The 19,662-nt window shown below is 35.7% G+C and overlaps 1 protein-coding gene across 15 annotated transcripts in view; it reads right to left on the bottom strand.

Annotated features, from left to right (window-relative positions):
• Dnc (phosphodiesterase dunce) overlaps nucleotides 1-19,662 on the bottom strand; it is a 324,716-nt gene that overhangs the window by 81,148 nt on the left and 223,906 nt on the right. The window contains exon 1 of one of the 15 annotated variants that reach the window (XM_072901829.1): nucleotides 14,860-17,775. The exons of the other annotated variants lie outside the window; for them this stretch is intronic. Coding sequence (XP_072757930.1) covers nucleotides 14,860-14,945 — 86 coding nt within the window. The 5' untranslated portion in view covers nucleotides 14,946-17,775. Of the gene's footprint in view, nucleotides 1-14,859; nucleotides 17,776-19,662 lie in introns of those variants that run through there. 15 annotated transcript variants of the gene reach the window in all.

Raw genomic sequence — 19,662 nt, 5'->3', positions numbered from 1 at the left:
GAAAATTAGATCCTTCTTTATAACCGCGACTCAACAAGTACTTCGATTGATCAATAATTGATAGAATTCGAAAAAATTGGCGGAAAATTTTACAAACGCATTTCTGCAGATGATTTCTGAAACAGATAAATATAACAATACGATAAAGAATTCTATTGTTAAAATAAATTTGAAATGAGTTAAATATAGAAAAATAAAGCCCACAAGAAGAAAAATATTCGCCCACTTTCCTTCTTCTTCCTCTCTTTCCGAGATTGCAAATCAGTCTTATATTACATGGCGATATATATCCGTTGTTGATTTACCCACGTTCGATCAATGACATAAATACCGACCAATGACATAAATAACCACACTGAATCTTCAATGAACTTAATGACCGGTTGATAAAATGTATGTATTTATCCGAGAGGAATTTCAAACTTCCTGGCGTGCATTCGAACTGTTCAACGAATTAATGCTAACGTCATAAATGATAAGGAAGCACCACGTGTAACGCAGTAAATATTTTAGTCATTGTTTTTTAATGTGTCATTAATGAATTTTAAGAAATAAAAGTTAATTCATTTTTTAAATAATTCTAATAAATTTTAATTTAATGAAAATACGACAGTACTTAATTTATTTAATTCATATACAGTGTTGTATATTGAGAGCTTTCGTTGTAAAATTAATTCCAAATTTCTAATATTCAAAATCGAATTTCTAATATGCAAAATCGACAATTCAAACATTCTAATCGAAGTGAATTAATGAGCTAACGCGTAGTATTCGAATGATTCGCTACTACAAAGAGGAAAAGTATGATACTGGAAACCTCGTTATTGCTATAACTACGCTTAAATTATTTATGCGGCTGCACATGCACATGTACAATGTGGCGCAGGAAATGAAGTCGCTCTCGCGACGGAAATATCATACCCTGATAGACATGGAGCGTACTCATTTTTTATCGCTTTGCAATTTGAAGAAAAGTATAATACACCTGTCACACATAGATACTTATTTAAATGCTTTTTGAATGGTTTAAAAATATTTCACGTCTTGCGTTCTTGCGAATGTCAACAGGTAAAATGACAGTTTCATTCATGGTCAGTAAAATAACAATTTGCAGAATTTTATTAAATGCCTTTTTTTTCTCTCTTAAATTGTCCCTGCTAAATAAAATTACTATTTCATCGAATTATTTTTGCACAAATGTCTCCGTTTTTTAATTTTTCTATATTACAATAATTTTCCACCACGCACTATTCGATAAAACAATCTTGTGTTTATTAAGAGCGCATATATATTATTCATACCGATATTCCAATAAATTAATCCACGCGTTAACTTTAACGAGGCACCGATAAAACTGAATTAATGGCCGTGCAAAATAGGTAAAAGCATATCGCGACGGCTCGCACGTAGTTCCAGGGGCAATCGATAATCGTATATTGTGCGATAATACCAACGGGAAACAGGAACTAAAGTTTTGCGACGCACCATAAGAACCGGGCTTCGTCCTTGACGAGGATACCTGAATCTTGGCGAGACTAAACGAGCGGCTCGACAAACACCGGTCGCTCGGCAGAAACAACACAGCGGACATAATTAGATCACGTAACCGCGCGATTAATTAACACACAATCGTCGCGCGACGCGGACGTGCTGTGCTTCGCGCATGAGTTGAGAGCGGCAGGAAGAGAGCGAGAGCGAGAGCGAGAGAGAGAAGGAAAATAAAATGAAAAAGAAAATAAAACCGCCAACTTCGCGTCGCGTTCGCACGGCCACGTGAGTCGACGCCAACTAAAGTTGACGGCCGCGATTTCGCGGTCACGCGACGCGGACGCGGCGCGCGAGTTGCATCGCAGCCGCGCGCGCATTTCCGTGGCTGCAGCCGCGGGCTCCCGCGTCATCGAGCGGCGAGCGAGGAGGATTCGTGCGCGAGAAAAGTCGACGGATGAATTGACGCTTCGCTTGCATCCCTACTCTTGTTGTCATCGTCGACCACGTGTCATGAAAATGATAGCGCCGCGACAGAATGCGCTGCCGACACTTGCCATCTCTCCAGTCATCGACCAGTGGTTGACATTTTGTGATCGAATAATGACGTAGCTACAATTTCTTAACATAATCGAGCTCCGATAGTAGCAAGTCAACATCGGCAAGGTCGATAAAATAGCTCTGACAACTACGGCACTAATGGTCGACTTTGATTACTTTGGTGGCGAAGGCGAAATGCAAACACTCCAAGATTCCTTGTTTGCTTCTCGATTGATTAATGAGAAATGTTAAATAATTCTGCTGGGGAATTCTGATAAGAGAAATACGCGGTAGCATCTTTTTAAATTAATAATAATGGATGATTAATCGAGGCTCTAACTCTCTTGTTAAATATTTATTTTTCGCCACGTTATTCTCCGATGACATTACATTGTCTCTTCAATGTCAAAACACATTCGAAAACTGAACTTTATGACTACAAAGCTGTCGCAGTCGGCACCGATCATTGATAGCGACCATCGTAATTCAAATACGTAATACCAGTTGACAAAAGTCTTTTTATCTAGACAGGTCATCAACCGGCGCCTTTTCCAACAATAACTGATTCAAAACTATCTGTTGTATAGAGGAAAATAAATCTACAACGTTGTCTACAACGAATAATGAAGGTTTTTTTTGTTTAATCGTGGAGCATTATCAAACCCTCACTCTTCTCAAGTCAAATTTCTTAATTGATTTCTTTATAATGATTCCACGTGTCATCGCACAAGATCTACATCTGTCACATCAGCACAGCTAACCCATCATATTCGCTAAAGCTTCACTGAACTTTTTCATAGCTTTTCCAAGAATCTCGATTTGGAAATAACACATTCACAGTCCGACGCGAAAGAAACAATGCGAGGTAAAGAGGCAGCTCGTTCGAACGAAACTATCGACGAACGACAGATTTTTATCGGCGAGAGCAACAAGCAGGCCAAAGATCGATTGTTATTATGTTTATGATAGCTCTTTTTCGTGTATTTAAAGACCGGAAAGTTATGTTAACCACGGGCGTAGCATCGACGCGCGGTGCCCGCGTCTGCAATTTACGATGGCCTTTTGCCCGGATGACGGCTGACTTGTTACCAATCACTTTCACTTGAAGGTCCAGTCACAAGGAAAGGTGGGATCGTGAATTATCGTAATATGTCAAGTACGTTATTTCTACGCAATCACAAATGTCAATAAAACGAAATAATATATATATATAATATATAGCGCGAATAATTCCAATATATCGATATATCGATTTTTGCATCTACTTGGAAATCTTTTTAGAAAAAATTTAATTAGCCTATATTTTTTTTTTACTCTATATACATGTCTTCAACATAAATATCGAAACTTCGATTAAAAACTTTGGTTAAAGTTTCCCGATTAAATTCCAATGAAAGTTAAACTCCAGTTTTACTGTAAAAATGTAATAAAATCTATCTTGAAAATAATTTTGAGTTTACGATAATACTACGCGAAAAAGAATGATTATTATTTTATTACTTTAGTGTCTACTTTGTAAAATTAGGTTGTTAGATAATGCGTATATTTTCCGTACATCTAAATATAATCTAGTCAGTATACAGAAATAGTTTCATATGTCGCATACTGAATGAATCTGTGCAGAGATGTATGCAAATCACGCAATGTGTTTGAGCCAAAATAACGACGGAATGAAAAAAAAAAAAAAAAAAAAAAAAATTTAATAATAATTCATAAAATGCAAGAGCCAATATTTATTACACGCTGGGCTTTTGTGGTTACGCGCCAAAATATCTCGATGAGAATATTAGGTATTTAGGTTACACGCTTTTAGAGCACCTTTTCGCGCAATTTTTCGAATAATTTTGACACAAAATATCAGCATATTAAATTCATCATTCACTATGTGAACGACTTGACATCAATTTAGTACAATTCAAGTGCTTATTTTTAGTCCTTACCTACATATAAGCTGCCAAAAGCGAAAAAACAAATATTTATATATAACTGGGTAAAGAAAATAACGCGAAAAACAACTTTAATCTTCAGAAAGTCCCTCGATTTAAAGCAACAACGCAATATTCGTATCACGTGGTATTCACGTACAAGCGAGTAAGTCCCTTTATTTGTTCAACAAATCGATCGTAGACATGCAAATAAACTTTTAAATTAGCAAACAGTCGTAGATCAAGCGTTCAATTTTACGTAACAACTTGTCACTCCACTTGGAAGATCCGCCGTAAAATTTTCCGGCAGTATCCATAGAAGAAGAATAGCAGCGTACAAGTCTCTAATCCGGTTAGAATCTCCGAGGGTGACAGAACAAACAGCGAGGGATCTTCGCGCCTCCGCACGTAAACACGCGTTTCATGTCAAACGTTCCCTCTCGCGTACGAGTCGATTTCTGTTTCCCCTTTTTTACCGTATATACCGTGTACGTGCGATATCTCGTGTTGCTGCGTATTATCGCAGTGTGTGCGATTGAGACGCGCTTTGTGTGTATGTGTGTACAAATCAGATTTGATCGAGTCTGACGATAGTTGGGCAAATATTCGCGCACTCACCGCCAACGCGCCGACTTTTATTGCCTTCAAAGTGGACGCAAAGCGGGGGCATCGCACGATATTGGGAATTGGGACTGGTCGAATTTTAGCCGTCGTATTTTAACGCGTTGTATTTCTTTCGTAAATGTCGACAAATACATATTCTGAATTTAATGATAAGTCTGGAGTATATAAAAACAATCACCTCTCCGCATTCATAATGTCAAATCATGTAAAAAGTATCTGTGTATTTTTCTATATAAATTTTAGTAGAAAAAGTATGCGCATAAAAAAAATTTACAAAAAAATGAAATCATCAATATTATAATACATATCATTTTTTGACAAGCTTTCTCTGGCGCTTTAAAATTTCAAACATGCAAAAAAACTTTTAAAACCTGACACAGAATCAATAACAATACTACTCTTATTGTTAGTTCAAATATTATTCGATATATATATATATATATATATATATATATATATATATATATATACAGGGTGTCCGGTAATTGATGAAAACCTACTAATGGCAGATTCTTTTCTTTGAGACCATTTGGAGACGATTTTTCCTCAGCGAAAATATCGAGGCATCAATAATTTCCGATTTATAAGCGATTGAAAACTGATGCTTTTTGCAAACTAAACTTTTTAAAGTTAAAAAATTATCAAAACTACATTCTTAATTTCAGATAGAGTTTACTCTAATAGAATTTTAATTTAAGGCTTAATTACAAAGATATATAATGATAAAAATTGAAAACTTGCAAAAAATGATGACGTCTCTCTATATTTTCGCAGAGGAAAAATCGACTCCAAATGATCTAAAAAATCTGCCATTAACAGTTTTTTCACCAATTACCGGACGCCCTGTATAATGTCTGAAAAATATAATTTCATATAAAAAAAAATATAATAATTAAAAAGATTTTTTTAGCAACAGAGAAAAGGGAAAGCTTTGATTGTCTATAATTTCCAAGTAATTTAAAAATGTAAAAGTAAATGTGAGTCTGTTGCAATGTATCAACTATGTTTGTATGTTTCTATTAACTATTCTATTCTATTACAGTAGATACTTGCTTGCCTTGGAATTTATTCATGACATTATTCGATTATGCTTTCAGTTTTATGATTGTCGTAAATTTTCACTTTAATATTTTGTTAAAATAATACTCTACAAATATCTAAACTATAGATTTTTTTTACACGATTCATCAGAAATCTATGAAACTCGCATATACATATATCAGATATATGCACATTGTATTTGTTTAAAAAATTATAAAAATAAAAAAATGGTAATAAATCCAGAGTAATAAAATTGTAATCCTTTATAGATAGAATCCTTCCTTGATGTAACAACTATTGGTATGTACTTAAGTGCTGATATCCTGTTATGCAGAGGTAGAACAGTGTTTTGTATATATGTATATATGCATAAGATTGAAACAACGCGATTGCACGAATATCACAGCCGCTGAATGTATATGTATTCTGGCGCAATACACGTAACTTACATAAACTCGAGCTAAGCCGACCTTGTTACGCGATTGAACAGTTTAATAATAGCATCGTCTGGACTTACCTGTAACAGAAAAAGAGAAAAATTTTTATTAAGATATGCTAGTCTTTTTTTTTATATATATAATATACAACTTCATCTGTTCAACAGTTTAATGCGATTTCAACGTACCTATATGTATATTAAGATTATCTACAATTTATAAATCGCACAGAAAAATAGATCTAAAAGAGCATTTGTATATTTTGAGAATTAATAGAAAACTGCAAAATTTAATAAATATTAAAATTATATTTTAAAGCTAAAAAACTCAATTTTAGAAAAACTTGGGCGAAATGCGATTAAATGTTATTATTTTCATCGTTATAAGCTTGTATACATTCTAGCGTTTTATCAACCGCAGATCGGTATCGCTTATACAAAACAGTAATGTCATCCAATAACGGAGTCTCGCATTCGTTACGCTCGTTAAATAAACTTTACGTCATGGATTATTATCGGATTATCATTTCGATGCAGATAGGTCAACTTAAAGTGGAGTATCTGAACTCATTCAAAACGGGTCAATGGCCCTTTAAATCACGCGACACGTGCGTGAGAATATGCTTCCTATTGTGTTATCAAAAAAAGGCTAGAAAAAGTAATAACACTAACTAGATATCTCCCTTTGGTACACAACTTACGATTAACGTAAAGCATTTTAAAGACACACTAAATTTTGTTATAATACACAATTATATTAATAATTATATACTTTTTTTTCTAATAATTAGTTATACTTAGCAAAAGTATATAATAGAGAGCATCCTATATTTTTATTATTATAATTTAAATTAATTTTAATTAAAAAAAATATATCAGAAAAAGAATAGATTTCCCCTACTTCGTTCTTGTTTAGTGCATTGTATCATATTGAAAAATGACGAAAGAGATATTTCTCGCATTAAATCCGATTACACATTACTTGTGCTCAAGTCTCAGTCTTTGAAACCTTTGAATTTGCGTTTTTTAATGTCTAATGCCTTATTCAAATATTACACAGAACATGGTTTTAGCATGCTTGACGTCATGCGTGACCGTAATGAAGGCAATAGCTTTGTAGTCCGTTCGAGTTCTCGAGGTTATCAGTAAATATCAGAAATTTGAAAATAATGTATGAAATTCCATGTATATATGAAAAATTAATGTGTGCGATATCTGTATCATGTGCATAAAAAATATGTAATCGCGTGTCACGATGAAATCAATAATAAATATATTGTGTATATATATATATATATATATATACACAATATATATATATATATATATATATATATATAGATTCACATCGTTATTTAAACTAGAATACATTGCGTGAAGTAACCATAAAGTTTGCTCATATATACATGCTTTGTTTGCGTTTAGCTATCATATTGCTTGTAATTAACTTTATTATGTAGATAAAAAAGTGTGCCAGGTTTATTCTACACACATTCTTTAGTTTTTTACTATCTATAAATGACACGAAATGACGGCTTATCGGTCTACTAAACTGATTAACGGGTATTTTGACGAACGATCAGTGGCATATATCAATCAATAGGGTCATTAGAGCATAGCATTTGCAACATAAAGCAACTCAGAATTTGATGAAGTTATGGACAGAGCTACGTATAAAATGAAGCAAACTCTCTCGATACACGAACCGGCGTTTCAAATTTTACGATATAAACAGAACCAGTGGTGACCATCGATAAAGAAGGTTGCTACAAGCCGGATACTGATCGATCCATTTCTACTGCCTTCTACCGCACGAATATTCCTGTTCCATTACGAGCCGTTTGGCGGCAGCTGAATGATAATCTTGTATCACTTGAAAAATCTCATTTATTGAACATGATAAACTTGATTCGCAGTGTTATTTAAAAATTGATTGCTCAGTATGATTAATACATATCATATACTAATAATTATTAGTGTAATTAAATTTCAAGATAATAGGTCAGAAAAATAAAAGAAAACCTTGTAAGTATTTCAAAGACGCATCAAATTTTTCTACGTATTACATTAATACGTAATTGTATTAATATTAATATCTTAATGGAATGCTAATTGTATTAATATTCATATCTGGACTATATAGATAAAAAATGCATACATAATTGTAGCTCTCGTGGGATATTATCTTCTTGCGTACAAATGTAGGCCAATTATACAGAAAATCTAAAGCTACCCGTATTGCTTACGACGCGATTGTAAAAAGGAAAATTCTTAATCTCGACGAGCATGGCACGAGCCGAAGGAGAAAAAGGAAATCGATGAGAGTCCTCGTGCGGAGAAACCGCCCTTCAACTAAACAATGGACCAGCGCCAATTTCGACTGGATATAATACTACGGGGATGAGGTTGTCCCGGGAATTCTTCGGATATGTACTCTCAGAGAGAAGGAAAACTAGTTTGCAAAGTGAAGCAGCAGTTTGGATTTAATCGCCAATCGCCGAATCATCGAGTACGCCGACTGTTACTGCGTTCTTGACAAATTACTTCCATAAGCGTTCAACGAAACACTTTTTATATAGCATGCCATAAAAATAGTAGTATGTTTTTTAAGTATGAACAGATTTATCGTAAAAAAAAAAAGAATATATCAAACTTGGATCCTTTGAGTAAAAATACAAAAGTTTTTATATAATTTTTTTGTCTTACATACATATAAATTCTCATAATAAAATCTTAGACATTTTTTTGCATAATAATAATTAAGTATGTATTTAAATTCAAGTTAATGTAGCAGGAAATTAAAATTCTGCAAATAACTTGCACAAAAAACGCTGGTACAACTCTTGGCATAATTAATGCAATTCGTTAGGAAAACTGAGTACGAGAGTGTCTAATCAATATAACAACCTGCGGAGAAAAAAAGTAAACTGTTGTGTCTGCACATCATTTTGTAAATATATGGAAATAATGTAAACTCTAAATGTAAATTTTACTTGCGTTTCGCTCATATGTATATATATATATATATATGTATATGTGATACTGAAAAACTAAATTTCATTTACAAGTAATTTTAATCAATTAAATTTTTTTAACAAAAATTTAATTAAAAGCTATCGTTTTTTAGAATTTTTAACACAGGCAAAATTTTATTTAAAATTTACTTTAAATTACATGAATGATAAAAGCTGTTATATTTTTATTTACTTGCATATCTTTTTCAGTCATTTATAATTAAAAAGAGTAGCTTCTTCAGATTTATATTTATGAAGATGTTTTCATTTTTAAATCCTCATTATTATAATTCCGGAAATTCAATATATATATATATATTTTTTTTTTCTCTGCATTTTAAAAACATGTTAGTATAAAAAATATATAATTACTTACGCTGTAGGTGAAAATAATTATACGAAAATAATTTAAAATACGTGTAAATTGAGTTAGTACCGTTATAAATAAAAAGTATATAATCTCAGGAATTTATTCATTATTCACAATCTCTTCCTTTCCTTTCACCTCCTAGCTATCCTTCCTTCAATTTTGGAATTTAATCCATCTTTAGTAAGGATTTACAGAACGTCGTTCCATTTTTCTAAACGGATGCATGTTGATGACGGCGTTGCGGTGGGGCCGTCGACTGAAGTGCTTCTAAAGTACGACGAGGGATGACAAGAGGGAGACGGAGAAAGAGAGACGGAGATTCTCGCTGATACGCACCTGACCACGCGCATTTGAGGGCATCAGTGACGTCAAGCCTTGGGGGCGGAGGTTGCCGATTACGTCACCGGCCCAGCCAGCCAGCCTCCACCGCCACGACATCGATCAGCGACACTCGTGGGAAAAGCAGGATAAAGGGTGAAGGGAAGATGGGGCTACCCTTCCGAAGAAGGAAATATCACTAATAGCCGCCGCATCGCACCGCGGTGCTATTAATTAAATTCCTGATTACCCGCCGATATTTCGCTCGATCGTTTTAGCGGTCGGCGGTACCGATGAGCGATCGAGAAATTTAATTCGAATCGTTATCGACCGGATTTAAAATCGTGCTAGTTGCCGCCTCTCGTCAATTCCGCGCGATTTATTTGACGGAGGGGAAGACGCGATAACTCGCTTTTTCTCGTTATATAAAATTTAAGCGGTAATGAAAGCTATGAAAGCTGCAAAGATTGATGCTACAATGTTCCTCTTCATTCGTCTGGCACTATTGATTTTTTGAAAATTTAAACGATGTCATTTTATATATGTAATTGAATATGTATATATTCAATCTTCGTTAAATCTCTCTGGATATCAAACGCTTGTAACTCAATATCTACTGAAAACGAATACTAAATTCTCGTTCCAAAGAATCGACGAACTTTGGTTCATGAAACCATTTCTACCTCGAGAAACTTTCTACAGAATTTAAAAATAAGAGAAGTTTTGATTTCTCTCTATATGTCAGGACTCTATTAACGATCAATAAGTGTGAAAAGTTAAAATGACGAAATACTACGTAATAGGCGGGAAACATGGAACAGTAAATATTTTCGGCTTCAGAAATCGCCTTCATGAAATGGTAAACATCTCCATGAGGTCTCTCAATCAATCTTAATGGAAACGATTTTTATATATTTTAATTTATTCCAATTTACGCACCAGGAAAAATTCATAGTCTTATTTTATTCCCATTTCTTTTTCTCATAATTGCGTACACAATATTGCTTTTAGATATCACAAAAAATTCATATATTAATAAAAACATGAGACAGTAAATATTATCTTTAGCTTCATAAATTCTTCCTAGAATTCACCTTCATCGAATGGTTAACATCTCCATGGGGATGCCTAAATCGATTCTAATGAGAACGATTCTTATATACATTTTTTATATGGCGCTAATAATTTCTCAATCGCGACATTTTTATTTTCAGCGCAAATTCATACAGACTTATTTTATTTTAAATCTAATTTTCTCATAATTGTGTACATAATATATTATTTTTAGGTATCGTAAAAAAATGCACATGTTGATAAGAAATTTATTGTCATTAATATCTCCGTCGACATATTCATTAATTATATATAATTAATTTTAATATATAATTAATTTTCTAATTCTCACAACTCTTGCTCTCTTTACACGTCAATATTTTGTATTCACGTTTTGTCTTACGAATTACAAGTCAGCAGAACATGTTATCGCGTCGCATAACAATTAAATCGCATTCGAGGCGCGCGCGAGGAGTTCGAAAACAACGTCTAAGTCATCCGATTGTACATTCGCTCGCTTGCATAATCTGACTTTCAATTATATTGCAAAATCAGGACGAAACGCCTCTCCTCTCCTCTCAACTCGTATTGACGTGCGAATACAATCTCCAGGCAAACAATGTGAAACAGTTGTAATTGGATATTTGCCTGAACGATCCCTTAATGAGTACTCCGTGCTCGTCAAGGAGCCAGCCGCCTCGACTTTCACGTTTCGCAGTTCCGCGTGATATAGTTGTCATTGTTGAATTACATTTATGATGCCGTTTGGCTTTGTCGTAGACGCGTCGTGGGTAAAATGTCATTCGCAACTGCGTTAGACGCAAACGCAGCACAAGCAGCTTATTACGCAATGATTAAATTCAAACGATGATGATACTCCTATAAGAAGTTTCAACGTGAAAACTCATTACGCGACTGCTCGCTCTCTTGTCGGCTTTAAAAGTCCATCTGCTCTTATTAACTTCACTACGATTTCACTCGTCTGTTTTTCCGAAAGAAATAATTAAGAAACACGTAACATATTTTGGTGAGTTTATTTCAAAGAAATTATACATCTTTATCAAAAGTACATTTTATTTTATTAATTCTTTTATTACTTTTTTATTTTTTTGTTATTATTATTCTAAATCTGATTACAACACAATATGCTATGATAGAGTGTCTACTCACAAATGTTGTGAAAGAATTTCCTGAAAAATTCCTGATCTTTCGATATAATTCGATAGGTAAAGAGAATATTTTGAAGATTCTTTTATTGTATGCGTCTTTTAATGCTTCTAATACAAAGCCACTTAAGTTTCAAGTGCTAGATTTACAAATGTACTGAAAAAAATTGAATAGCTTTCGATTTAAGATAAAAATTATTAATTTTCATAATCTTTTCACATTTTTTTTAATTAAAAATGAAAATAAAGAATACGTACTGCATACTCAATATTTTGTTCGCACATTGAATATAAAAACAGAGATAGATATTTATAATTTGCGGTATAAAAGCAAAATTATCAAGGAGAGAATTTCTAAAAAAATTCCCTAAAGGCCCCAGCACGTAAAACACTTGTAAGCAGTAAGATAGCATGTAAAAAGACTTAAGATGTAAAGAAATCACCGATCAATCACAGTCGAGAACGTAAGCGCCGAAAATTCCGTGTGAATGAAATTCTTAAGTCTTACAGCTTAAGTTTCTTTACGTGATCCCGGCCTAAGTCCCAATAAAATTCCATAATAATTCTTTGATCTCTCCAGAGGTACAAAAAAAAAAAAAAAAAAAATTCCCCAAGAATTCCAGGTTTTCCATACTTTTTCCAGAGAGTCTACATCCTGTTTGAATAACCGAATAATGAAAGCCGTCGGAAATAAATGTCACCTTTAGAATCTTCGAACGGAAAGTTGATATTGTTTTCTCACTAATATATATTATTATTCCTCCGTGCTATTTTATGTCGAAATACAATTTCCATTACTTTATCATTGTATAAGCCGTGAATTAACTTTTCTTCCACGGTCACGAAAAGCTCGGCAGCGCATCATAGCCGGCCAATTGTTCGTTTACCTCGCCACTTAATCGGACACTCAATTATCGCGCAATCAAGTCGACCTAATTTCTCGTTTGAGCCCTCTCTCTCTCTCTCTCTTTCTCCGTCTCCCCTTTTTTTCTCCCTCTCTCTCTCCCGTTTTTCCGCAAAACGCCGGATGGAGGACAAAATGTAACGTGTTTCGGTTTGACGTGCGCCAACACGGTCTCGCGTGTTTGCGAAATTCTCGCGCGCGCTTGCCGCGCTCGACGGTCACGCGTTACGTGCAGCAGCGTTTAATGTTGGCGTTAACATTTCGTCGGAGCCCGGGTCGCGCCGCCGAGACCTTTGGAGAACCGAATTGACTTTCTTTCAATGCCATCCAGAGCTAGTAACGGGGGGCGTCAGCGACGCGGAAATGGAAATTGCATACGCTGCATCGCTATGCAAAGAACGGCGGTGGATGAACGCGGGAACTGATAGAGCGATATTTGATTTAAAAGGAATTTTCAATGACTGAAGAAAAAAAATAAATAAATAAAAGTATATCTTGCGCATTCCAGAGAGTGTTGTACGCGTACAATCACTGAATAAGTATACAGGATTGTCAGGCGATAAAAATACATTGTTCCAATTTTTTCTCCATATCCGATAATAAAGTATTAAATGTAAGTATTTTTTATATATTCCTTAACCGTGTAAGATAATATCGTAAAGATATCAGCTCGGGAAATTGCAAAAGATTTTCCGTAGAAAATCGAAAATCAGAGGAAGAGAAATATATAATAATTGAGCAAATAGTTTCCACTTTTGAGAACGCAATTATCGTTAATGGAATAACTCTCGAGTAAAACCGCCTCATGATTTTTGCGCATTTCGTGCAAGCATATTTGAATAGTGTATACACACAAAGCAGTTAATTGTGATTAAATTAATTCTTGATTGCTTTTCTCTCGATATGAAACAAAAAGCGAAAATTATCGAGTTGTATTTTCATGTACATAAAACGTTATACATAGGAATATATCACGCTGTTATATAAATTCCCTCGATATATATTACACTTCCTGGTTGCAGCGGCAAATGGTATTGACCTTTGACACGTTTTTTTCTGCTGCAATGTATACGCAATGCTTAGTGGATAGTCAAAAATATAGTAATAATTTAAATAATTAGTTTACGATCAGTATAGTAATTAATATCAGAGCAAAATTAGAATTTGTGATACGAGCATCATCTTACATATTTATGTTACGATACATATTTTTGTGTACAACTGAATAAAAAATATATTTTTGAGAGTTTTCGCGAGATATATACTTTTTGCCACTTTGATTGCCAGATCATCTCAGATATTTATGAATTTTCGTCGCTCAGCGACCGAGCACTTACGTCATTCGATTTATCGGGATAACCTCGATATTTTAAAACCTTTTTCTCCCCTTTCCGCCACAAACGGCCTCTCATTTTATTCGCCTTCTAATGACGATTTATTGAACCACAAACTCGAGCAGCAATTTCTGCTAGAAAAATTTCTATCGAATCAACAGCTTTTATATGACATTTAAAAAAAAACATCATTATAATTATATTATATACTTTCGAATAATCGATAAGTAAGTAGAATATCGCTAAAAACTTTGAGAAAGCTTATTAATATTGAATTTGCTATAAAATTACCGAGAGCGCATTTGCCGAAGAAGTTTTTCGAAATTATCACTTTCGTGTATCTTGCTTCGTTAATTTTATCGAACGGCAAACTTATAGCTTTGTTAGAAGCCCAGTACTACCAACTATCACGCAACCTATACAATTTATACGCTTTTAAAATTAAATCGTAAATATTGTAAACTCTCCTTTGTGTACTCTCTAAAGCGAGAAGCATGTGACGTAAATCATTCTCCCGTCAAACGGCTTATTTAAAGTACATTAAAGTTCGCGTTTAGTTCGTTGAAAATATCGGAACAACTACTCTAATCACGAATATCCGAGAAGCACGCTTGTTACATTAATATCTGACGTCTGGTAGCTCACTGACCTATTTGAGGGATGAACACGTGGTCCGCATGGGCAGCAACAATTGCTCAAACGCTTACGTCTACGCGTGCACCAATCTTGGCCCATCGTCGTCACCTTCGATCGTAGCTTTACATTTTCCTACGAGTCATGTAAAGAGTTTCCGTCCGTTTCAACTCGAATCGCGAACGTTCTACGACTTCATCTTCGAGGACTACCACGAGCAACAATATCACATGTTACAGCTTTAAAGTTCACACGGGTCCATTTATTTCGCTTCATATTAGCAACTCGATTAAGAAATACGTCGCACAATCTTTTACGTCGCCAGAAAAAGAAGTTCGCACATTTTTGCACCTCTCCATTTTGTCGCAAGTTGTTATAAACATTTTCGCGCATTGTATTTTTATTTGGGAATAAATATCTCCGATTTGCTCATACGAACCGATCGGCAAACCGAGAAATTTCCATGCGCGATTTTCCACTTCAGGTCGCATTTCTCACTCGGAGATCCAGAAGCAGTCGAGAAACGCGCGCATTGATCTCCTTTCAAAGAACACATATGGCAAGACCTTCGGAATCCAGCGTGGAAACGTTAATATCTCTCGAATATCCGATTGAAGCTCCGCAACGAAGATGCAGCATTTACGTTAGCTTTCAATTTCGCGGATTCTCTCGATTCCTTCGAGAAATCTCGGTAGCGTTCGCTCGCTCGTCATCATATCGATTACTTTTCAATGGACGTCGATGATATTCGAATGACGTGGCCCTCGATATTGCAAAAACTTGTCATTATCGTTTGTTAACGAGTATTATATCGATTATGTCTGTTATTATATACGACAATATTATATTACGCTAGATGTAAAGCCGTCATTAAAATGAAATGCTCGAAATTGTACGAGTAACAAACCATAATCCAGGCAGGCTTAAGCGGAAAGACAATTTGCGGGGCATTTTTTATTAAACTCGACGGTATTAAAATTTTCTCGAAGAAGAATCTCGGGCACTCGACATCTCGCCTATGACCGGGCAGTTTTATTGTGTATCCCTCAACGAGCCTTAAGCGTACCATAAAGGTGTTCCTTCTTGTGTGTGAATAAGAAAAATATTGTTTTACCCTCTAAAAAAAAAAAAAAAAAAAAACCTTTACACTGTTTGTCGGGGTCGAACTGTCAAAACTTCCGATATGTATAAATGTAAAAAGAGAAGATATTCGTAAACTATTTTCGTATTTTAGCATTTTGTTTCGTGGCTTTTACAAGAAAAATGTTAAAAATCGCGGGATGTCTAACGTTTAAATACGGACAAGTTGGCTGTTTCTTCCTGTTTCTGCATTTTATCGCGTTAAGTAGGGCAAACAAAGTGCAGTTTAAAATAACGATTATTCAATTCCTTTTGTTCTATATGTTGTAAATATTGAAGTATAGACGTTCTCGGATTATATCCGTTTTTATCAGAAATTTAAATTTGCATTCTTTCGATCTCGTTGAACGAATGTCAGTCTTACTTATGATGTATCGACGTTTCCTTTTAAAGGGAATTGAAAAATTTTCCAGTGGATGTATAGCCTTTAATCTCGTATCATTCCAATCACCGAATTTATAAATCCACATTTACATGCAGCACCTATGAATACATGTCCGTCGTATGGCCGTTAATGGTTGACTTATATCACTGCGTAATTTATTCGGAAAACTTTATATCATTATTATTTCGCCACTGCACAATTTTCTGTTATAAATTATTAAAAATCACGCCCGATTTTCAATTATTAACACCGTTGTCAGTTATATTTTCACTTTGTTAAAATATGTATTTTAATTAAATTTTCTAAAAATGCACATGTTCCCTGTTTACCACGTACGCGATAATAATTCTTCAGCGAAAAATTTTTCTTTCAATTATTAATTTAATATTTTCTGTCATTTAAATAAACGTCTCTCTTGACGTTATTTAAAGCCACACACACACACACACACACACAGGCATCAATATATATATATATATATATATATATAATTATTAACGTGTTATCCAAGCACAAAATTCAACGTTGTCAGATATCACAATCGATCGATAGCTAAAATCTAACGTTCCAAGTTAGAGACACATGTCAGTTGCAGGCACCATCTGATTTTTCACCGAGGCGCACTAGACTCTACACACTTTGGCACTCATCCCCGAACCGATTTCGTCAACGATCATCGTCCGCGTGGGTCGTGTCTCGCACACGGAACGTCATTACGCGACTTCATCCCGGACACGTTTCACAACGACGTGGGAAATCTCCCCGGCGTGGCGTTCACGGCACGCGGGTCAATCAGGTGCACATGGCCGCCCGCATACGCACGATGCACTCGCTGGTACTTTTTCACGTCGCACATGGGACGACGATCCATCGATGATCGATCGGCGGGACGAACGGATAAACGTCGCGTCCGACACCCGCGTTCTCACCCGGGGCGAGCGCGACAACCTTCTGGCCCTTTGTGCGACGGACGGATCCGCGCGCGCGAAATGCCGGAGGGCGCGCGCAGAGACGGAAGATCTACCGAATGATCACGTCGCGGGATCAGCGAGACGACAGTCGAGGTCGGCTACGAGGACGACGACGCGACGAGAAATTTCGGTACGGCCGTGGAGCAAACCGCTCTTCAACGTGGCTGCAGGACCGCGGACGTAAACCCACGGATGGGTGGAATGCAATGGGAGAAAAGGAGGGAAGAGAGGCAAGGGAAAGAGAGAGGGAAAATGAGAGAGTGGCAGAGTGGCAGGGGAGGAGATGGTAGAGAGTACTACGAAGGAAGATGGAGAATGAAAGAGCGACGGAGAAGAGTGACGCCGTTCTCTCGTGGCTCTATCGACGCGAGCGCCTCCTTCGTCGACTTCCGCGCCGAAAACGCCGACGCTCGCGACCGTCCCACCCCGGAGAGCAAACGGGGGAGGGAGGGGAGGGGCGGGAGAGGCGGTAATTAGAGAGAGAGAATACGCTGCGCGAGTGGTAACTGATTACGGAATTAATTAAGAGGCCCGACGCGCGTTCTACGCGCATCGCGCTGGTCACCGAAAGAATAAACGAGCAGTAGATACGGTTGGAAGTAATCAGACATGGGTAATTAGAAATAATGAATAAAGAGATGAATTTTTTTTATGCACAAAATTTTAGGAGAAGAATAAAAAATAATATAAATAAGCTACAATTGAGGCGCATATAAAATTCGGATATAAAATAAAACTGCACACAATTTGTAGAAAAAATATTTGACTAAACAATCCAATCGGCTCGCAAATAAATAGAAAAGATTCATGAATACATCGAGAAATGCAATTGAAAATTCTCAACCATAACAAAAAGATTATTTTTTTAATGCGCAAATTTTGCACAGAATTTTAGGGGAAGAAATAGATAATAATAATAATTTGCAAGAAGAGTAATAATATGAAAAGGCTAGAACTCTTTGGTACGTGAGGTATAAAAAAAACTGAACTATCCATGTAAAAAAAATATGCGAATAAACAAATCCAATCGATTAGCAAATAAAGAGGAAAAAAAAATCCATGACTACGTCGGGAAATACAAAATTTTCAACCATAACGACGGCGACAAACTTTCATCAACTAAATATGAAAACGCGACGAATACAAGAAGAAAGGCGGACCTCTTTATTTTCTCTCTTGAATTTTCTCTCTGGCGATCTACTTTTTATTCTATTATTATTATCGGATACTGACTTTCTCATTATTTATTCTTCTTTTGTTACAGCTGATAAATAAAATAAACGAAACACAATGGCAACAGACTACCAGATCCAAGACAAAAGATGTAATTTTTGTAACAATTGCCAATTTAATTATGTATTAGCACATTTACTAGATACAATAGACTTTATGAGATTCTATGAGATTTTCAAACGTAATATTTCAATATAAAGCGGTGGTTTTCTTTTTCATAGATAATCGATGTTTGCTAATAACAAAAAATTACCTTTTAAATGATTAAATTAATGAATCGCGAAAATATTAATTCAGATTCTACAAATAAACGTTAGTTGATGCTACAAATTATTGATCTCAACTAAGGGTCAAACGCGATTTAAGTGACAACTATCGATAGACTGATTCGATTATTTAAACGATTACACAATTAAATTGTAATCGAGAAAATCGATCGTCAAACGTCGAGAGCGTCCCGACGGTTGTCCCTAAAATGGCAGGCAAATCGCGATCGCGGAAACGCGCGCTCTAAAATTGCGGAAGAGGAACCACGTGTTCGAAGCGACACACCCACGTTTCTCGAAATCAATGGAGTGCGGAGAGAACGTGCGGCGTTCAAACGAACGTAGGTCTGAGTAAACGCTGCAACAGGATACATTTATCGTAGGACGCACGAATGAACGACGACCATGCAAATGAAAGCATTCCGACGTACAAGTTTATCGCAATATTTACACTAGAGGAGGTGCGGTTTGCGCACGCGGTTAACAGCCGTAAATCTCCAACTTTGTTACCTCGCACCGAGCCCACATCGATTGATTGCGACGAGCGATTATTAGTAGCATTAAAATGTCAGAATAATATGACGCGTAAAACACGGTAAATACATGTTTAATTCAACAAACGGATTCATTGCCGATGAAATTTCTGCTACCTTTTACGTAATCCCTGAAATTATGCTCCGGGAGAAACGGAACGCTTGACGTTACGCGCCAAGCTATCAGCTCGCGATAGCATGGACAGTCAATAAAACGTATAGACATATAGGTATATGCAATAAGAAGGCTTGGGGGAGAAAAATGATTCGAGAGAGAGAGAGAGAGAGAGA

The sequence above is a fragment of the Anoplolepis gracilipes genome, chromosome 11 (genome assembly GCF_047496725.1).
Source record: "Anoplolepis gracilipes chromosome 11, ASM4749672v1, whole genome shotgun sequence".
NCBI classification, from domain to species: Eukaryota; Metazoa; Arthropoda; class Insecta; order Hymenoptera; family Formicidae; genus Anoplolepis; species Anoplolepis gracilipes.
The sequence above is the reverse complement of the archived record's forward strand: the minus strand, read 5'-3'. Positions and strand labels throughout refer to the sequence as shown.